The sequence below is a fragment of the Dendrobium catenatum genome, unplaced genomic scaffold (assembly GCF_001605985.2).
Source record: "Dendrobium catenatum unplaced genomic scaffold, ASM160598v2 fragScaff_scaffold_84, whole genome shotgun sequence".
NCBI classification, from domain to species: domain Eukaryota; kingdom Viridiplantae; phylum Streptophyta; class Magnoliopsida; order Asparagales; family Orchidaceae; genus Dendrobium; species Dendrobium catenatum.
Genome location: NW_021318546.1, coordinates 438,171 through 461,566, shown reverse-complemented (window position 1 = coordinate 461,566; position 23,396 = coordinate 438,171). Strand labels below are relative to the sequence as shown.

The following is a 23,396-nucleotide window of genomic DNA, read 5'->3' as shown; positions in this document are numbered from 1 at the left end:
GGCCAGAGGAGTTCGGAGCAGCAAGGATGTCAGAGGGTTGAGTCGTGGCTTGAGAAGGGAGAAGCAGAGAGCGGAGAATGGAATCGTGAGTGGAACCGAGCGTGGAAGAGCAGCAGCCGAAGGTCTCATTTTCTTCGGTATTTAACGACATTCACGGGAGCGCGATCGAGGTGAGCAATTCCCGGAACAGTGCCGAATCTACAATGCCTCGACGGGATTACTTGCGAATTTTGCGGGTTGAACAGTCCGAGGTGCGGGATTTCTGGGATTTGCGGCAGAGACAGGTATGCATTTTTTTTATTTCATTTTTTTTTCTATCTGAATAGAGGTCAACAATGGGAATGTACAAATCATTGCTGAATGAGAAAAAAAAGTTTCTTCGAAAGGTCACAACAAGCTCAGATAAGTGGCTCTCCACTGAGGAACCAGTAGCGTTAATCCTTTTCAGTTCCATTTTTCTTTTTTTAGTAAAAGAATTTTAATCAACAATTGCCGATATTGGGAGATTTCTTGGAGAGAGATGCTCTGCTAGGGTTTCTAGCAAAACCTACATGTTCGTGGGGTTTTGTTCCTTCTTCCTCCCACAGGGAAGCTGTTTTTTTTTCTTACATTCCTTTTCTTGTTTCATTATGAATTAATTCGCTTATTTTCCCCACTTAGGTCCATTTATCTTCCGGATATCTCATCCGATAAAATTTATTCTGATCCAAAAGATTAGTTGGGGCGTTTGACTTCTCGTAAACTTCTTCCAAAGATTTTTCTATTTCTTTTGTTCCTCCTATAAATAATCTTACTCATTTTTCTGAAGATGATGTTTCAGTTGCTTCCAAAGCTTGGGGGTTATCTTAGGTAGGATACTCCATAGGAAAGAGACCTTTCTATGAGGCATTGAGATCTATCATGTTAAAGGCATGAAAGTTAAAAGGTATGCTTAATCTTCTTTCATTAAACGAGGGCTTCCTTCTATTTAAAATTTATTCTCTAGAAAATTTAATTTAGTTTGGATGGAGGACTGTGATTTTTCTTTGGAAAATCGTTCATTATTCATTGCTGGTCCCCTTTATTTCGTCCAAAAAGAGAAGAGTTTGTATAAATTCCTCTTTGGATTAAAATCTTGGATCTACCATTGATATGTTGGACACCTCAGGGGATTTCATAGATTGCAAGTCTGGTAGGTGTACAAATTGCTATAGATTCTCTTACAGCAAAATAATCGAGGCTTACTTTTGCTTGGATGTGTGTTTTGGTTAATAAAGATTCCCAACTTCCAGAGGAAATAAAAGTTTCTGTTGCGGTTACTATTATTTTTTTAAAAGTTGTTTATGATTGAAAATCTAAGTCTTGCTTGGGTTGTGCAGGTTCTATTGTTCATCCTTCAAATTTATGTCCCACAAATCCTCAATCTAAAACGATTTTAAAAGAAACTCAAAGAGTATGAAGTAGGAGTCGGATGGTTTGGAAAGATTCTTCTAAACATTTGCAGCCTTCTCAGCCTTCTTCTAAACCTACTAGCACTTCTTCTAAGCCCTCTGGTTCTTCTGTTCCTCATGATAATTCTAATAATTCTTTGACACCTTCATCTTTTGAGCCTAATGTTGCAAATGTTACTGTAGTTCAGCCTGATTCTCTGGCGCCTAAAGCGTTAGATGTCTCAATCTTTGGTGTTAAGATTGACATTCCTAACTTAAATTCTCTTTTAAAGGATTTGTCTTCATATTCCATATTTATTCCTTCTCCAAGAAAAGTTTCTATTGAAACTAGTATAAATAATAAATTTTAGGTCTTGCAATCTATAGATTTAGATTCCCTAAAGAAGTCACAGGAAGAAACTCTTCTTGATTCTAATATGCCTTCGAGCTTACCTCATGGTAAAATTCCTGAACAACCTAGTACCCAATTACCATTGGTTTCGGGTAAGGTCACAAGAGCACAAAAAGCCAGGAAGATATCCCATTCTTCAAGTAAGTTTTAATGTCTTTTCCTAATATTATTTTACTGGAATATTAGAGGTTTTAACAGCTTGGATAAGGCCTCTGCTTGTAATGATCTTGTTCGTCTAATGCGCATTTTCTTTGTATACTTCAATCTGAAATTAATTATATCATCGTGGAGGACCCTTGGTTTGTGAAGAAACATAGGGTGTTTCATCAAGAAGCTAGTTATAATAACTTTAGTTTTTATGATCCTGGTAGGATTTGGTGAAAATGGAATACTTCTTGTGTTTCTTTTAAACCTATTTTTTCTAGTAGTCAAATTATTCATCTCTTTATTGGTTGGATTCATGTAACCGACCCCACGTAGGGACAAAGGCTTGATTTTGTTGTTGTTGTTGTTTATTGGTTGGATCTTCTTCTAATATTAAATTATATGATTTTAATAATTTTATTTTTAATATTGGTGTTCAAGATCTTTCTTTGGTTGGTTTTTTTTTTATACTTGGTTAATCAAAGAGTGGTGGCCTATTCATATTAAAAACTTGATAACATCTTGTTGAATGATTATTAGTTGGAATCTTTTCCATCTTTTTATTGTGTGGACAAACCCAGGTGTTCTGATCACTCACCTCTTCTTCTTAGATATAATCTTGTGACTAGCCATAATAATAGATTTCATTTCAAAACATTATGCTGTAAGAAACATGAATTACATGAATTTTGAGATTTACTTATTAATGCTTTTTCCTCTGCTCCTATGGGGAGTCCCATCAATGATTTATATTCAAGGCTTCGTAACCTTAGATTTGTATTAAGAAATAGCCTTGGGTTTCCTCTAAGATGGTTTCTTATGATATTAAGGCCCAGAAAAAGCAATGTTTACTATTGGAAAGAATTCAGAGTTTTCCTCTTGATCCTAAAAGCTTAATGCTTCTTTAAAAGAGGTAAATTATCTTCATAGTCATAATTTGTCTTTATGGTCTTCTTAGATTATTCAGAGAGCTAAGGCTTGATGGCTTTCATTTGGAGAAGAGGATTTGGGTTTTATTTATTCTAAAATTCATTGTATGAACTATGAATAATAAGAGTTGTATTAAAGTTATTAAAACCTCTGATGGGATCTTTCTGATGCTTCATGCATTTCGGATGCTTTTGTTCGGCATTAAAAAAAAAAACTTAATTCCCCTAAACCTGCACTTGCTATGTCTAATTTTATCCCTGTAGGTAAAACTATTCCTGTTGCTCTTTTACCTTTCTTACGGCTGCTAATTCTTTTGATGAGATTAGAAATGTTGTTTTTTTCTACTCCTAATTCCTTTACCAATGAATTTTTTAAAAACTCTTGGGAGAATGCGGGCTCTTCTTTTTGCAAGATTATCTTACATTTTTTCTTTATTGGTTTCATTCCTAAGGCTACTAAAGCTTCGGCTATTCCTCTAATTCCTAGGAATATTCATTTCTCTTTTATTTCTGATTATAAGCCTATTTAATTATGTAATATTTTTTGTAAAACTATTGCAAAATGGTTGGCTAATCATATGCAACATATTATGCCCTTTATCATTCACCCAAATCAAGCAGGGTTTATTAAGAAGAGGATTTCGTTTAATAATATCTTACTTGCTTCTAAAATATTAAGGAAATTTAATAATAAAGTCAAGGCTAAGTATTTTTGTGTGAAGCTTGATATTCAAAAAGCTTTCGATACTATCTCTAAATATTTTCTTCTTTATAGGATGGCCCAAAAAGAAATTTCAAATATTTTTATTAATTGGATTAACGATTATATTGAAGATATTTTCTTCTCTGTGGTTATTAATGGTACTATAAAGAGGTTTTTAACCTTCTCTAGTAGGCTTCAACAAGGTTGTCCTCTTTCTCATTTTTTTGCATTGTTAAGGACGTTAAATCTGTGAATTTTGAGGGTAAGAATGCTGGTGAGAATTCTATTTCTCAACTCCTATATGCAGATGAAGACCTTGTTTTTGGTAAGACTTCCATTCTTAATGCTGAGAAACTTAAAGATATTTTGGATTATTTTTCTCTCTGCTCAGACCTTTTTGTTAATCATAGTAAAAGTATGGCTATTTTTTTTCGAAGAGTATAATGTGGCCGATAATATTTGCCAAATTCTGCATATTAGTATGGCTTAGAACAATTTGAAATATCATGGTTTGCATATTTGTAGTAAAAGGTTTATAATCTCTGATTTTCAACCTCTTCTTGATAAAATTACTAATCTTCTTGCTGGTTTAAAAGTTATATTCTTATCTTTTGTTGTTAGATTGCAGTATCTTAAATTTATTATTAGTAACTCTATTTCTTAGAGGTCTTCTTCATCCCAAATAATGTTCTAAATTCATTAGGAAGATTTGCTCTAATTCTTTATTTCATGGTAATATTTTTGTTAGGACTTGGAAAGATGTTTGTAGGCCTAATATTTTTAGGAATTTGGGCATATCGAATCTCTTTGCTTGGGTGATTTCTAAATATTTTTCTCTATGGAAGTCCCCTACGCTTAATGCTTCTGTTTGTTGTAAATAATTCATTTGCTCTATAGCAAGAAGTATTAAAAGTAAACTTTATTTTATTATCAATCCTAACAATTCCCTCTCTGCTTGGGATCCTTGGTATGGAGGTAAAGCTCTTCAAGAGATGATTGATCTTATCTCTTATTCTCTCCAATCTACTATTGTTAAAACTTTGATTATCTCGGATGGTTGGCAATTGCCAGACTTCTTTGAGTTAATTATTTCTTCGGTCATTTCAAATATTCCTATTTCTAATCAGATGCATACTTGTGTCTCTTGGGGAGGGGTGAATCTTCTTCCTTTTAAAATGTTTCAAGCTACTTTTTATGATGGTTTATCTGATGAATAGAATTATTTTATATGGCATGAATGGCTTGCAATGAGATTTTCTTATTTTACTTGAATGACTGTGCTAAAATGATTTAAAAACTACTGACATTCTTTACAAAGGAAATTTAAATATACCTCAAACTTGAATTTTAAGTGCTAAAGCTGAGGAAAATCATAATCATCTCTTCTTTGAGTGTGATTATTCTTTCGTTATAATTTCTAGGTTGATATCAAGTGTAAATCATTTTATGCTTAGACCTAACCTTCTTCAAGTTTTTTATTTTATTATGAATTCTGATATAGAGAAGGTACCTAGGAATTTATTTTTTCTGATCACTTGCTGCTCTATCTATTTCTTATGGAGAGAACCGAACAATAGAAGATTTGTTGGGAATCATAAATGTGTGGCAACAATTGGTCGGTTGATTAAGAATGCTTTTCTTGCAAAGATTGTTTCTTGGAAATCGTTTCATACCATCAAGCATTTGGTCATATAGCATGCTTTGCTATTATTGGTTTTTACATGAGATTTTGTTGTTGTCTTTTTATAGGTCTTTCTGTTTGATCAGTTGGACTGTGCTGGGCTAGAGTTTTTCTTTTGACAATATGATTTTTTGTTACTTTTAGTTTGGATACAGAAGTTCTGGCATGTCTTCTTCTTTTTGGATGGCTTAAAAAGACGTTTCTTAAGTTTTGGCTGGTTATCGGGACTATAATGATCTGCTTTTACTTGATTCTTACATTGGAACGTTTGCTTGGCAACCAATTCTTAAAATTGGAACGTCAGCATCCAAGGGATTTGTCTATGTTAATCAAATTTGTAGTTTTCTATAAAAGAAGGGCTACCAGCTTTTATTTTGGGTAGTTGTTTTTATAAAATTATGCCCTTTTCTTTGGATTATCTCTGAGGCTTTGGATGGGTTTTTAAACCATTCTGAGTCCCAAAGGTGTTTTTCACTTTCTTAGAATGTTTTTTAGATGTTTTTAAGCTTTAATGCTTAGTTTCTTTTCTGGAATTGTATGTTTTTTCTTACTTTTCCTTATTGTAACCTATTCATTGTTTGCATGAAATTAGACATGGTTGCCCCTAATTCTCCTCACCACGCCCCCACCCCAACCCACTCAAAAAAAAAAAAAAAAAAAAAAAAAAAAAAAAAAAAAAAAAAAACCTATCATTAGCAAGAAAAGAAAACATAAGCTTCATTTTCTTTGATAAAATGTTGAATAAGCCTCTTCCCACAAACATAGAACTTTGTCTACATGTCATAAGACATACTTGTATATTGCTTCGGCAACACCATCTTCATCATTGGTCAGCCCAATCACATCAGCCGCAGCTTTAGCCTTATCTGATCCATTCGCTAGTGCAATTCCTAATGATGCCATCTTTAGCATCTCAACGTCATTTTCTCCATCGCCAATAGCCACGACCTGTTAAAAGGCGTTTTTTTCTTCAGTATTTACAACCCTTTTAAATTATAAAAATAAGTTAAAGCAAAGCTCTATTGTCCTCAGGACATCCCTTCTATCCCATAACTAAATGTTCTAGACAAAATAGTAAAAGCCTAATGGAGCAACAACTCAGCAAAATAAGGATCATAGTTCAAAAGCAATAGTACAAATAAAAGAAGCGTCAAATCTGTCTCAAGTTCACCGATAACAACATACAGGAAACTATTTTCTACACTAATGAAATTAGATAACATTATAACAAAGCTACTTTTCAGCTATCGTAAAACTAACTTATTTTTCACACTTCGTGCACTAAACACCATAAAACTGCTTTTACTATTCAAGAAAAAACAAGCAAAAGAATGCTAAATCAAGTGAAGCCTAAAATAGATTTGAGATAGATTTATATTAATCACTTGGCAAGTATGTTTATACTTTATTTAAGAAAAAATAGAGCATCTCATAACTTATAAGAATAAACATAAAAATTTTAAATTGACTATTTACTTATAAGAAAATAATCGTTTAAATTACAATGATGGTAAAATCATTCTGAGTGAGAGTTTGTGTTCCAAGCATCACTTAGATCATGGAATAATACTATGGAAAATGAAGCTTAAGTGAATACATGGACTATAATTTTAGTATTAATTGATCTCGTAGTACGATTGTGACAATGGGTGATTGAGTCGTTAAAAAGAGTACACGCTTTGGATATCTTGATCTACTGTTCAAAACGATGGTGAAATAAATAGGGATATCATTAGTATAATTCAACTTGGATGGTTGAAGTGAACTAATGCATTAGGTCTATTATATGATAAGAAAGTACCCCTCAAATTTCAGGAAAAATTTTATAAGATTGTAGTGAGATCTATAATGCTTTATGGCATAGAATGTTTGGCCAATAAAACAGAAGCATAAAATTAAGTTAAAAGATGTAGCTATGAGGATATTCAGGTGGATGAGTGGATTTTTACACTTGGAGATAGAATGTGAAAAAAGTATATGCAATAAAAGGTTGAAGTAGCTCTAGTTATAAAAAGCATCGACCTTTTAATGACCATGTTAAGAGAGTAGACAAATTATATCTCATCTATGTTAAGAAAGAAAGAGGTAAACCAAAAAAGTTGATTATAAAGTATTAAAAATGATCTTTTTTATTAGATTTAAATAAGAAATTGATTCTTAATATGATACAATGGAGAAAACTGATTCATGTAGTTGAACCCGCATAGTGGGATAAAGGCTAGTTGTTGTTATAGTACATGGCAAGCATGCAACATTCACTTTTTAATTAAGAACACATTCCATTGTAAAATTACGGATTCAAACCAATTAATATGAATGTAAAGTTTACAAAACAGTTGGTTTTACACTTTGACTAACCTCCGTCAACCACAACATTCCAAAACCACTGTAATATATTCCATAAACAGGAGGCAGATAAACTAGATAACAGGAAAGTGAAAAAAATGAAGGATACCTCTTTCTCCGAAACACCAAGGTGATCCAGCAGCAACTTTACCCCATTGCCTTTTGATGCCCCTAAGGGAATAATTTCTAGCATATCAGGAACGGCCTGGACAACAGTAGCCTGTCCTCTTGTTGCTGCTGACCAGTATGGCCTTAATGTGGAAGAAATTCCCTCAGCTGTGTCAAGGAAAAGAAGCTTCTACACGTAGAAATGACATTCAAGATAATGAGACTCATCAAAAGTATCACAAATTCTCTATATGGATAGCCAAAGGTCTTAGTGTAATAGCTTTCCTAGCCAACAAAATTAAAGTGCTTAAACACAGATTTCTACTGTGCCTGGTTTGGAGGAATTAGGTGGAAATGAAATATTGTTTATATCATAGTTCTTTGCTTTGAATTTGTAATTCATAACAAATTGATTTTATCAAAAAATACAAATAGAAATATGCATATTTTCTTTGCATAAATATTTCTCTAATTATACCAAGTCAAAAGTGAAAAAAAAAAAAAAAACTAAGGGATTGTTTGGTTGTTAACAATTAGACTATACGTAAAATAAAAATAAAATTAGACACTACATTTATTTTAATCATCAAGTAAATTAAATGTATTTGGAATACTTACAGAGTTAATTTAATTAGTTGTAAAATAAATGGATATTATATTTTTATGTTTAGTTGCAACTATTTAGCATTCACTGTTTTTATGACTTCCATTTCAATATTTTCTTTAAAAAAAAAAAAAACAAGGGCACGTGGCAAGCGGGAAATCACCATAGATTGGGGGTATGAAGAGAATATGAGAGCTAATGAGCGAGCGGCCATTACAAAAGGCAAGCAAGCAAGCTGCAAGCGACCGGTGAGAAAATGTTGAGCTGACGGCGAGCAACAAACGAGCAGAGGTTACATGGCATGAAATGGCTTCTCATGATCGTTTTGCAACATGGTGTATTCCTAATTTGTCCGACTTGATAGAACTTTAAATACATCAAAAATATATTAAATAGGGGATTCCAAGTTCCACAACATATGACTTTTCCAACTAAACACACAAAATGTCAAAACTACTGCAATTGATTTACTCTACATTACTATCACTACCCCTAACAATAACATTAGATTGAATTTATTCTGTCATTTATTTGTTATATTTCAAACACGAAAAGAGAAAAAACCTATCCAATTTATTTTCGACTAACCAAAAAAGAAGTTGAAATGTAATTCCTGTGTCACTTTTATTTTCATATACTTTTCATTTCCTCTCTTCAATATCTTCAAACCAAACAGGCAATAAAATATTCAAGAAAATAGACCAAGTGATAAACTTCTTTTAGTTCTCAAAAATTATTTTCACAATTATAATTTTCATGCATATATGCATGTAGCTACATCTATTAGATGCACAAATATATAAGTGAAGGCACAACGTTGTTTAAATGTGATTATACTCAAATATCATGTAGAATCAGTTCATGTCAAGTCAGACTCAATTTAGTGGTTCAGGCAAGTCACTTGAATCGAATGAACAAATCTATTGAACTCAACAATATTACAAGTAAACTCGCAAAGGTCCCGATGAACTCATAAGAATTATTGTTAAAAAACCAAATTCATAGAGAAATCACCTACAATCTAAGTCATGAAAATCAATTCAAACATCATTGGCCTAAGAACTTACTAGGCTTGGCCGTTGAAGTACTCATATTTTTCTAGAGCAACTCATCTTAAATAGTTAACATAATAAGTTCAAGCACTGAAGCAACTTATTACTACTCCTCAGAGTTAAGAGAAATCAACAATCGACTTCTTATGGATTAGGCTTCTAGAAAGTTATCAATGTATTCTTTATGTATTTTAAGGTAAACACCTAATATATTTCACAATAAAAAATTGGGACGCCTTGCTAACTTTTTAACATATACACATATTAACATTTATTGTAGCATTGAACCTAGGCATAAGCCTATAAGAAGGGGGTTAAGAGGAAGAGCCAAGACACCAATCATTTGTACTCAAAGTCATACACATTCCATGATCTAGTGAAATACCAAAGCTTCTCACTCTAAATTATCTCGCTCTAGTTGTTAAATTTTTCTCTTGTAATTGTTATTAGAAAGGTTTTGGTGTTATCCATAGACAAATTTAGATCTAACATCCTCAAAAGTGCAATGGGCATGAACTGATGACATAAACCATAAATCAAGCATATAAAGCATTGAAGAAACTAAATACATTGAACTCAGTTAACATGAAGAATCAAGTTTTGTCACCAACAAGTACCTAATTGAAATAGAAGAAAGATTTATGATTTATGATTCAAGATGTATTGACACGTGTTCCTAAAGCCACTCTAAGACTTAAAATTCATGAAGGATCTTTAGACTCGATTATTCATGAGTAACCTTTAGGTTTAAGAGCAGTGGCGGAACCATTTGTTTGTTAGGGGGGCAATTGCCCCCCCACCCCCCTGGTGCTCAAAAAACCCTTAAAAATTCTCTGGTGCTCAAAAACCCTTAAAAATTCTCAAGCATCGTTGAAGATAAGGTAAGAATAAGGCAAGTCCCTAAGAAATTTCAGTTCATAGTGACACTTCAAAGAGAAATGGAGGTAAAATTTTTTAAGCCATATGAGGCTCAAGTTGTAATCACTCAAGGTCCGAGGAAAGGACATTTAACATATGCCCTCGGCTTGCAACAAAGTTTTTTGTTGAGAGGCTTGAACTCGCTAGCAGACATATCAATGCCAAATTATGTCATGAGGAGTATGTTTCTTCAGCCTCTTATAAGCCAAATGACTTTCATTTGATAGGGAATTTTTGACGATTTTTCAAGAACAATAAAGGTTGCATATGAAACTTAAAAATAGACTGAAAAAAATATTTCAGAATCAGCAATGATAGGATCACCGGTAACCATAGTGTCATTCTGATGGGTGAGAAAGAAATGCAAATCATTTTGAAACTAGTAGAAGGATGAGATTGCCAACAACTCACAAATATCCAACCATTACTCCACTGAGAGTATCAACGGTTCAAACAGTACAAGTCATTTGAGATAAAGACAACTTCAAGCGATCCGCAACAATTAAAGTTGGGGCTCATAAAAAAGACCGCTCAAAGTACTATGTTTTCCACAAAGATTATACGGATAACATGGACATTTGTCTACATCTTCATAACATGGTTGAGAAGCTGATAAAGGCTGGAAGTCTAAAGGAGTTCAATTTAGCTAATCCAGGAAGAAGAAATGGCAAGACACCCATCAAAGAGCTGTAAAATGAACTAATCCCAGCCTATGCAATTCAAATAAATGGGAAGGTTCCATCCATCCATGGAGTGGGAGAAAAAGCATACAAGAATGCTCGTTTCAAATGACTTTGGTAGGGAGATGTGTACCCAGCCAATTGTCAAGAGCTTCACATATAAAAGTTACGCCCATCATATTTATTAAGACAGGCCAATTAATGAAAATCCATACAAGGATATAGTAGTTGTTAGTCTTGATTTTCTACTACCATATCATTAGCATTTTAATCGACATGGGAAATTTTATAAAATCATCTTCATAAGTATCTTAGAAAAGATGAATCTAATTTTTTTCTCATTTGACACTCAGCGTTGGGCCTCTTTTTCATTCATTCATTTTTTTTTTATCAATCAATAAATTTCCTCCCACCTCTATACATAAAACAAGCGCATTGAATTTGAAATTCTAGTGTTTGGCTAGAAGAAAAGCAAATACAACGTAATTTATTGGAATATTTGAAATTTCTTGTCAAATTCATTTTCAATATATTTGGAATTCACACTATTTATACAATTTCCAAACATATCGCTAATTTGAAGCTTTGTCCTATGCCACCCACCTCTATCACCACCACTACAAGCCATCACCACCTTTGTGGATCATCGTCGCCACAATCATTTTCCGCCGGCCACTTCCACTATTGTCGATCGCTGCTCACTACGTTGGTCTCTTACCACTGCTGATGTCACCAACCGCCACCTACAACCTCAAGTCAACAATCATCATCAGCCGCCATCTGCGATATCCACTACCAACTGTCGCCACCACCTCAGTAAGTCACCACCAAGCCATTGTCTACTAGCCACTAACACCCATCACCACTTCCATTAGTCAGTGCCATATTTCAAATATTGCTTTTACTTTGCAAAGAACCAAACAAAATTATTGAACTCCTATAGTTCTTTTACAAACAATTAAGCACTTCAAAATATTTCAAACACATGATTTTACTTCACATTATATTTTGAATATATTGAACTTTCAATTATTTGCAACCAAATGGTGTCTAAGTGATCAAAGGATAATTTATGTATTTAAGCAATGCAGCTGATGTATTATATAGCAAGAAATTATGCAACATAAATATGTACTTTTTTACTTGTATAACTTAAATATAATCATTCCCATAACATTGAATCTTGGCCAACGCTTATAAATAGGGGATCAAAGGCCACGAGAACATAGGATATCAAATCATTTGTACTAAAACTGTCATATTCTCAGCAACCTAGTGAAATCCTAAAGCTTATCACTAAAAATTATCTCCCTTTGTCTTTGTCTTATTATTTTTATTACTAAGATTTTAATGTAATTTACATGGTAATACCCAGAAAATACAGGTAATAGTTAATTAAATAATTTTTCAAATTTCTGTTATAGAAACGATATAACTATTATATTAATTATGTTAATTACTCCTTAAATTCCAAAAGACGTTTTCTATGGCTGTCTTTGGGTGGCGGTTGCCTAGTGGGGCCACTCTATCCTTATCTATATGGGATTACACGCAAGAAACAAACCAATTCTTCATTCTCTATTTTGTTTACGGAAGCATCAGACGGAACCTGTAAGGAGTCTCGTTTCCAAGCAGTCGGCACAGTGTTCCTTCAGTGTTATTGGGTTCGGATAGTGAAGCATTAGCTACAGCAAAAAACAGGGATAACAATTCCTGCTAAGCATTCGGCTGAGTGTGTTCGGTGGGATTGGAAAGAAAACTACAGTTTTATAGCAAAGATCAGTTGAAGGGCTATAGGGAAATTCTATGGTAACTACATGTAAGTAATGATCAGTGTTTTTTTTTTAATGAATTGTAGTGGTGTGAGTGTGAAAAATAGTTGAAAGATTAGTGACTTTGTGTGGTATTTTGAAGAAGTGGGAAAGAAAGAGTAGAAGGAAAACCTAACAGAAAGAGAGAAGAAAGGCTAAGTGAGAAGAGATCAGGGTAAGCTACTTTAGAATCATGCATAGTTGTTGTATGGAATTTCTAATTAGTAGTAAAAGTTCTTAAAATGTTGTATTTTATGGTATTTATATTTATCTAGTCTTATGCAAAGAAAGAGCTTTGAAGTGACTTACAATTGTAGAAGAGTTCGTAGTAAGGAATTGGAGGAGACGACTCAGCAAAGAGGTAAGTTATGTAATTGATTATAAGTGTAATGATCATGAATGTTTGGAATCTTTCTTATGTCATGAAATTATCAATGAAATGCATTATGAGAATTAGTTAGTCATTGGAATATTCACAACTGTTTATACATGAGAATAAGAGAAATTTGATAAATGTCTAAGTGTGCTTATTTAAATCTTTTCTTAATTGATAGTTATATGCAAAGAAGTTTTCTTTTCAATTTAGTGACTATCACATTCTTACTACACAAAAATGTATGAATGATGAAAAGATTATAACCATTGCAATTAATGTGAATTATGAATGTAAGTTTTGAATATCAAATTAAAGTAAAGATTGGTTAGCTTATGAAATGATGTATAACTTACAATTGCAGATGAGGCAAAAGGGTCCTCATGTACACTGCATTGTAAGTGGGGCAAAAGAAACCCAAAAGAAATGAAACCTGCATAGCAGGTGGGGCAAAAGGGACCCCAAAGAGGCAAAAGGAACATCTATGTGATTCAATGGCGATAATTTCAGGTATACCTGGGCTCCATTGAATAAGGTTATGAAAGGATAGCCAAGTCTTTTACTAATGGAATTTGGTATTCAATGAAAACTTTAAGAAAGTAAAGATTAATGCTAATAAAGGTTTATGAGACTTGTACTTGTAGATGTAAGTTTAATTATTAATGATTTCAAAGTCTGATTTACTTCTTTTATTGTATTATAAATTTTATATAGATTACATAATTTGCTGAGCCTCATAGCTCACCAGTATATTTCTTCTGTTGTTGTTACAGGAAAAGGAAAAGAGAATATTGATTCAAGCTAATTTATACAAGTGTTTCTTCTTTTCATGTTAAAGTTACCTTTGTTAGTGAGTTTACTTTTCAAGGTAGGAAAGCAAATTAGACATGTATTACTTTGGATTTTTAGTAGTGGCTCTGTAAGTATCTTATGTTGAACTTTAAATTTATAGTTGCTTCCGTTTAACAAGATGAATGAGAATTATTAAAGGTTTATAAAGATATATCAAATGTTCAAAAGTATGATCAATTGAGGACATGTTTATATTTATGTTTATGATGAAATGGTTATAATTATGTTAGTAATACTCCCCGTACTATTTAGGGGTACTGTGGGGTGTTACATATGGATCAAACAATATGCATGGATCTTGTTAATTTCATGTTGAATCTAATTAGTTTCGATTGAACAATCTATGATTCAAAGTAAACAGATTATGATTTTAAGCGCATCAAAGCTCAATAAATAATAAAATGACTTTCAAGCATAATTTGGCCAACTATCCAATCAAAATCAATGGGTGAGCATATTCAATCCATTAAGTAAGCCAAAGAAAATTTGTTCAATAAAAGAAATTGCTTTGCGTATGTTGACCTCTATGTAATAACTAAAAGAACAAAAAAATCTGCATACCTCGTTCGATCGAAGAAATCCCGGAAATCCCGTTGATTTCCGACACTCTGCTCTGGTTCGCGATCAAATCCCTGCCAAATCCCCGATATCCCGCTGGCTGAAACCTCGGACATCTCTTCCCGTAAATCCATCGCCTCGGTCGAGTGTCCAAGGATATCGTTAAATACCGCACCAGCTGAAGGCTTCGACATCTCTCAACACACGCGACACTCTCAGCTTTCCCGTTCGCTCCCGCTCTCCACAGACGCAAATGTCTGCCTCCTTCGACGACTTTCTCCCCCTGTTGGATCGACAGCAACGACGGGAGCTCCTTCGGCCAAGTCCCGAGCGACTGAGCCTCCAACTTCTGCTGCATCGACACTTCCTCTCCATCCCATCGAGCCTTCGCCACTGCCGAAGCTATTCCACACTCGGTTTCTCTCTCCCACGACACTCTCTCGCTCATTTCTCTCATAGATCTACCCGACCCCATCCAACCGAGACTTCCTCCTCCTGCTCCCGACCTCATCAAGCCGAGCTCTCGGGCTTTCTCCGATCCAGAGAGAGAGAAAGGGAGAGAGAAAGAGAGAGATAGGGATTTTCCCTACCATGATCCAGCCAAAGCTCCATACCCGAGCCACCTTTCTTGTCCGATCAGAAGCAACACGGGGAGCTCGCCGGCTGTGAGGGTAATTTCCTACCTTTCACGCGCTCCTCCGGCTCCTTGTGGCTGCTCGACTTCGTTCACACCACGACTCTCCCTCTCGGTTTGATCGGAAGCAACACAGGAGCGGCTTGCTGTGAAGGTAACTCTCTTCCTTTCACGCTTCTTCGGCATGATCCCGTGAAAACGGAGATGAGAAGGGGAGGGAGGGTTTTTATTTATTTACTTATATTAAATTAATTAAAAATAATATTAATTATAATTAATTTAATTTAATTATAATCAATTATCATAATATTATTTAATTATTACTAATTATATTTAAATATAATTAATTATTTTAATTATAATTAATTTAGTTTAATTATAAATGATTATTGTATTTTATTAATTAATTAATAATTATTTATAATTAAATATAATTAGCTAGATTAATTATATATTAAATATTTTTAATAATAATTAAATAATAACAGTTATAATTGGTTATGATTAAATTTATTTATAATTAAAGAACTTCTCTATGAATTCAGGGACTGCTTTGTCTAGACATATGCTAAAATGCCTTGCTTATCCCCTGACGTAGCAGTTCACAGATTAGCAATCAAATCGGATGTAACTCCCGTCAAACAACCTCCAAGGAGAATGAGGCTGGAGATTGAAGAACAGGTCGTCTAGCTAGGTGGGGCAGTACTATTACTGTAGTTCGATATAAGGTATATGCCACAGAAGGCGGTGAAAGGATAAGCCTTGGCAGACTTTCTCGCCGCATATCCTATCCCGGCAGACTCTCCGCTAAATGATGATTTGCCTGACGAGCAAATAATGCAGGTTGAGGAGAATGAAAATCTACCGTTCTGGGAGATGTACTTTGACGGGGCATCATCTATTTAGACATGTCCGACCTCCAAATATTACAAGAGCCCGAGCCGGTATCGATCTTATTCTCATACAACCTGAAGGAGGCATAATGAGGTTTTCTTTCAGTTTGACTGAACCTCGAACCAACAACGAAGCCGAGTACGAAGCTCTAATAGTAGGGTTGGAGATTGCAATTGACGTCAAAATTCAAATATTCAGCGACTCTCAACTTGTGATAAGTCAAGTCTTGGGCATTTACAAGATTTCTAGGGTTGAATTGGCTAACTATCACCGGCGGACCATTGAACTCCTAAAGCAGGTGCCAAATGTTAAAATAGTTCAAATCCCTCGAGGACAGAACGCCAAAGCAGATTGCTTGGCCAAATTAGCCAAGGAAATGGCAAATTCCAATGAGGAGAAAACCTATATTCATCGGAGTTTACAACCGTCGGATCTTAGAGCCCACCCTATTACAATTCCCGAAGGAGGAGGGAATTACAGATTTAAGTCAGCAGAATGAAACTCCAGTTGACCCTCAACCTCTTCATCAGATCATTATGAAAAATTATCCGGAAGGATATCATACAGTCAAGAAACGTAAAGCTAGTCAAACTTCAGAATAGTGGTGGTATTGTTTAAATATTGAAGTCGAAAATGATTGGAGGCATCCATTCATTGACTACTTCAAGGAAAATAAACTCCCGACAGAAAAGTCTATGGCCGCACAAATTAGAAAAAGGGCATTACGGTACGCATTTGTTAATGACACGTTATACAGACGAGCCTTTAATCAAATGTGGCTAAGGTGCCTAGGGACCAAGGAAGCTGATAAAGTGGTATAAGAAGTCTACGAAAGACTTTGTGGAGCACATCAGTCAGGTCCCAAGATGGCTGCCAAAATCAAGAGAATGGGTTATTATTGGCCGACAATGGTAAAAGATTGTATTGACCACGCAAAGAGGTGCCACGAGTGTCAAATCCACGGTGATGTTATACATCAACCGCCAAATCCACTACACCCAACAATAGCGTCCTAGCTATTTGAATGCTGTGGTACTGATATTATCGGGCCGATAGATCCACCGTCTTCAGCGGGACATCGCTTTATTTTGGCAGCAACAAACTACTTTTCAAAATGGGCAGAAGTGGCTCCATTCAGAGATGTCACATCTGAATATGTGATCAATTTCTTTACCCATAATATTGTCTACATATTTGGTGTGCCACGCCACATAATCTCAGACAACGTAACTGCATTCAAAAGTACAAAAATCTACAAGTTCGTTAATCGGCACAAAATCGATTGGCGATATTCATCCATATACAATCCAAGGGCAAATGGCTTGGCGGAGGCCTTTAACAAGACACTGGTGAAACTATTGAACAAGATCCTTACCAAGAACAAAAGAGAATGGCATACGAAGATGGCGGAGGCACTATGGGCATACCGTACAACTTACAAGACGCCAACCAAAGCCACTCCTTATTCATTGGTGTTCAGTGTTGAAGCCGTATTACCATTAGAGATTGAACTACCGTCACTTTGGGTAGCAATTCAGAATGATCTCACTCAAGAGCAAAATGCCCGCCTCATAATGGAAGAGCTCGACGCACTTGATGAACTCAGGTTACAAGCTCAACAAAACCTAGAGATCTACCGAGGAAGAATGGCAAAATCCTTTGATCGTATGGTGCATCCTCGGGCATTTCAAGAAGGAGAATTGGTACTGGTGCTGAGAAGACCAATCATTCCACATCGAAAAACTGGTGGCAAATTCATATCCAATTGGGAAGGCCCCTTCGTCATCGAGGTGTACCAAGGAGGAGCATATCAGTTGATCGATCTGAACGGTCAGAGACCTATGCCACCTATCAACGGCCGACATTTAAAGAAATATCATGCATGAAAAAGACCATAACTAATGTATTTTGTGATGAACAAAATTTTATGTACATAGTTATCAGAGCATGCATATATTTATATTTTGAAATTCTTTTTTATAGCAAGAACGCATTTCGAAATCCCCCATCAGACTGGGGGTATTTTAAATATTTATTTGGGTCGACATCGCGCTGCGTGCCGAGATCTCCAAATAAATATTTAAAATCTTAAAGACAAAAAGCCTATCCAAAATGTCCCTACGAGACAGGAGCATTTTAAATATTCATTTGGGTCGACAGCGTACTATACGCCGAGATCCCCAAATGAATATTTAAAATTTTATATTTCAAATATTTTTCATTCTAGAATGTCCTTACAAGACAGGATGCATTTTAAATATTTATTCGGGTCGACATCGCGCTGCATGCCGAGATCCCCGAATAAATATTTAAAATTATCAATTCAAATATTCTTTTGTGCTAAAGAATACAAATATTTGTTTTTCAAAGTATATACATGTGATCTTTCAAAAGCTAGAAACAACACCTTCTCCAATAAACAAAGAATCAAAAGTCAAGAAAGAGACTTTTATGACTACACACTCCTACAAATTGAGCTGGAAAAGTTTGAATTCTTTCGACAGCCTGAAGCTTAAGGTTCGAATGGGTGTAAAAGGTCGATCCAATACGCCCAAATATGGCAGGATCACTGGCAGCTCCATCTACTCAACAAGCCATAAGAAAGGGCGTAGTAGCAGAACCAACAAGCCATAAGAAAGGTCGTAGTAGCAGAACCCCCACTTCGTCAATCCGTCAGTAGAGATTGTAGGAAGCACGAAGGCAAATTTGACTCGACAAGTTCAAATTCAAGTGATCGTAAATGACTGGAGAATCAAAGTTCCAGTAGAAGGATGTGTCTCGAACAACCACCGAATGTTCGTAGGCTCCAAAAATCTACAACCACAAAGAAGAACTCCAAATATACCAACTTTAGCAAAATCAGTATTGGGAAGCGCAATTCTCATAGCTCAAGTCTGAAGCCTGAATGGGTGTAAAAGGTCGGATCCAACAAGCTCAAATATGGCCGGATCGCTGGCAGATCCATCTACTCAACAAGCCATAAGAAAGGCCGTAGTAGAGGAACCCCCATTTCAGCAACCAGAGGACAAAGAGCTATCAAATTTCAGCTCTCCCAATCTGATGAACTCAAGTGATTCAGATTAAAGTCTTCTCAAGTGGTTAAGGATCAAGATACTACCTACGTTTGGTACTATCGATTGAATCCAAAACCTGCAAATCCTTCAACAAATCCGTAAAACACAAAGCAAGGATCGAAGGAATTTTTTTTCTTCAACAAATCCGCCAAAGCACAAAGAGAAGGACCGAAGAAAATTATCCCAAAGTTCGTGAGAAGCCATAGGCTGAACTAAGAGGATTATATCATCAACAAGTCCGTTATGCATAAAGCTCTAGACCGATGACTTTTCGCCATTGACCTAATACAGACCTAAGGATTTAGGTCATCGGCATCTACTCTTTCATCAAGCTCGGCAAAACTAGAAGCATAGGGCCGAAGGGACAAAAATCACCTGACAAGTCAGTAAAGACAAATCAGGTAATTCTCCATCAATGTCCGCAGCACGAAGCACAGGACAAAAGAAATCAGTATCTCAACCATCTATTGCTATATCTAAGAGATCTATGGAGAAGGAAAGATTAGTGTGACATCCAAGCAAATTTTTGGAGATCCACTAAATGAAAATCGTAGTGTGACATCCAAGAAAATTTTTGGAGATCCACTAAATGAAAATCGTAGTGTGACATCCAAGCAAAATTTTTGAAGATCCGCTAAATGAAAATCGTAGTGTGACATCCAAGCAAAATTTTTGGAGATCCACTAAATGAAAACCCTTGTGTGACATCTAGAATAAATATCTAGAGATCCACATGGTCAATCAGCTTACAACATACGTGGTTCGCTCTAGACGCGTACCACATTTATTAGGGGGCATTTGTTGACCTCTATGTAATAACTAAAAGAACAAAAAAAATCTGCATACCTCGTTCGATCGAAGAAACCCAGGAAATCCCGTTGATTTCCGACACTCTGCTCTGGTTCGCGATCAAATCCCCGATATCCCGCTGGCTGAAACCTCGGACATCTCTTCCCGTAAATCCATCGCCTCGGATGAGTGTCCAAGGATATCGTTAAATACCGCACCAGCTGAAGGCTTCGACATCTCTCAACACACGCGACACTCTCAACTTTCCCGTTCGCTCCCTCTCTCCACAGACGCAAACGTCTGCCTCCTTCGACGACTTTCTCCCCCTGTTGGATCGACAGCAACGACGGGAGCTCCTTCGACCAAGTCCCGAGCGACTGAGCCTCCAACTCCTGCTGCATCGACACTTCCTCTCCATCCCATCGAGCCTTCTCCACTGCCAAAGCTCTTCCACGCTTGGTTTCTCCCTCCCACGACACTCTCTCGCTCATTTCTCTCGTAGCTCTACCCGACCCTATCCAACCGAGACTTCCTCCTACTCCCAAGCTCATCAAGCCGAGCTCTCGGGCTTTCTCTAATCCAGAGAGAGAGAGGGAGAGAGAAAGAGAGAGATAGGGATTTTCCCTACCGTGATCCAGCCAAAGCTCCATACCCGAGCCACCCTTCTTGTCCGATCGGAAGCAACACGGGGTGCTCGCCGGCTGTGGGGGTAATTTCCTACCTTTCACGCGATCCTCCGGCTCCTTGTGGCTGGTCGACTTCGTTCACATGACGACTCTCCCTCTAGGTTTGATCGGAAGCAACTCAGAAGCGGCTTGATGTGAAGGTAACTCTCTCCCTTTCGCGCTTCTTCGGCTTGATCCCGTGAAAACGGAGATGAGAAGGGGAGGGAGGGTTTTTATTTATTTACTTATATTAAATTAATTAAAAATAATATTAATTATAATTAATTTAATTTAATTATAATCAATTATCATAATATTATTTAATTATTACTAATTATATTTAAATATAATTAATTATTTATATTTAATTATTTTAATTATAATTAATTAATAAATAATTATGATCATTTATAATTAATTTAGTTTAATTATAAATGATTATTGTATTTTATTAATTAATTAATAATTATTTATAATTAAATATAATTAGCTAGATTAATTATATATTAAATATTTTTAATAATAATTAAATAATAACAGTTATAATTGGTTATGATTAAATTTATTTATAATTAATTCTTTTTAATTAATTTTCAAAAAAAATATATATAATATAAAATAAAATAAAAATATACTAATCTCATGCCTTGGGTTGTTCGTGTCGGACAGGTAAACCACCAAAGCAAGCCTTTGGTGCGCGTGGTAGGAGGGAACCCGGTGCGACACTTACGGTGAGGTAGGCGAGTGACCCCTCGATCCACGTGTGAACCACGACAACCCGCGAATATATGAATCTTTCTAAACTAAAAACAATGTTTCAATGTTCGTGGCGAACCGGAAAACCGCCCCAAGCACGCCTTTCGTGCGCGTGGTGGGATGGGACCCCGGTGCTGCACCTACGGCTAGGCGGGGTCGCTCATAAGTACCTCCAAGCGGGGGGAAATGTCAAAAATTACCTTTTTTTTCAAAAAATGCTTTTTAAAACCCCAAGCACGCCTTTGGTGCGCGTGGTGGGAGAAAAAAACAAATACAACCACCGCGATGTCTCACAAACTCCAACCATGCACACCTTTGGTGGCGTGGCGGGTAGGCGGCCTCTTGATTTTTTCCTCTTAACGGGGGAGATGCCGGGAGGCTGCCTAAATTTGGAATGAAAATCCAAGGACTTGAACAATTTCGTACCTGGACCTAATTGAACTCAAAGAACAATGGTGGACTTATGAACTTGATTGGACCAAATTGACATAAAAGAACTAAAATTGAACTTAAATTTAAACTCAAAGACCACAGAGGACCTTTATTTGGGACTTGAGCTAGAACAAGAATATAATTTGAACTTGAACTCTACCAGAACAACAGAAGACTTGAGTTGGACTCAGATAGAATTGCACTTGAACTTGCAAGAAGAACTTTGACATTGAACTCAAAACTTGTGGACATCGAACTTGAACAAGACATGGACCCAAGAGAACTTTGATTGAACTCAAGGAGCTTATATTTGAATTTGAATGGCTTGGATAACATGAAACTTGAATTTGATTTGAACCAAACTTAAATGATCAAGTGAGAACTCGTAAAGAATGTTGAATGAATTCTAAAGACATACAAATAATGACTGATAGAATTGAATGGCTTGTAACATTTAAGAAAAATCAACTTGTAAGTGAAAACAGGTGATGCTGGCGTCGTCATGCAAGCAATGTATTGTACAACCCAAGGCAAGAGATTAGTTAGTGCACTATGATCCACTTACCGAAAGTAAATAGTGCATGACAGTCTACCTGTACGAAGCAGCAAACCACTGAGCCAGAAGCTGCTACAATACACTACCGGACCTGCAACACTCATACAAGCAGATAGAAGGCGTCCACAACTACAACGCCACGCCATCAGATCCACAACTTCTATACAAGCGGACATAAGGCTTCTACAAGTATTTTCAAAGTACCCTCGCACATGCACTGTAGTTTGTACACACTTAGGTACACTTAAAGAGGTTATACAATCAACATCCGCAAGGGCCCCAGCGAGCGTGTTATTGGTACACACATGATGTCTAGGGATGCTGTGCGGGCTATCAAATTTTGAACCCGATTCTCCTATGCAGGTAAAAAGGAGTAGACAGGGTATAATTACAAAATGCCCCGAAACACCCGTATGAGCCCCGGCGAGCGTGTTTTTGATACACACGTGACATCTAGGAATGCTGCGCGGGTTGACAAGTGAATTCAAGTTCGGAACCGATCCTTCTATACGGTTCAATAGTACTCGACAGGGTTCGAACCAACAAACAAATATACGGTTGTGGCGGCCGTCATATTTGTCTTAATACATTCATATTAGGTCTTCAAGGCCTATAACACCAAGAATTCACTCTCAAAGGCATAAAGCCTACGAAATCCGATCCCCTATCAACAAGTCGATAGGGTCGACAAGGTTTAATCAAGTGAAAGTGACCCCAAACACCCCGATGATGGCTATGTTGATTGCTTATCTCAACCGGAGGGGTTTACAAATATTTTTCAAATGTCATTCCAAATACTCAAAATTCCATCCAAATACCCACAAAAATCCACAAAGCCCAAAATCCCAAAAATATTTAAATTTTAAATTCAACCCATCAATCACTTAAAGCAAAATCCATTCATCCTCCGCAACAGTTTACCGGGGTGGACAAATCAAAGTTTACTCTAGCTCACAAAGTGCCAAATGTCTAGTCGAAAATATTACTAGGATCCGTTCTCAAACAATCTCTTGCCA

At 36.0% G+C, this 23,396-nt stretch overlaps 1 protein-coding gene across 3 annotated transcripts in view; it reads right to left on the bottom strand.

The window, feature by feature from the left end:
- Positions 1-5,970: 5,970 nt before the first annotated feature.
- LOC110103359 (endoribonuclease YBEY, chloroplastic) overlaps positions 5,971-23,396 on the bottom strand; it is a 98,957-nt gene continuing 81,531 nt past the window's right edge. For all 3 annotated transcript variants that reach the window (XM_020832040.2, XM_020832033.2, XM_020832048.2), the window contains 2 exons: positions 7,734-7,922; positions 5,971-6,226 (listed from right to left, as the gene is read on the bottom strand). In XM_020832040.2, coding sequence (XP_020687699.1) covers positions 6,059-6,226; positions 7,734-7,922 — 357 coding nt within the window. In that variant the 3' untranslated portion in view covers positions 5,971-6,058. The remainder of the gene's footprint in view (positions 6,227-7,733; positions 7,923-23,396) is intronic.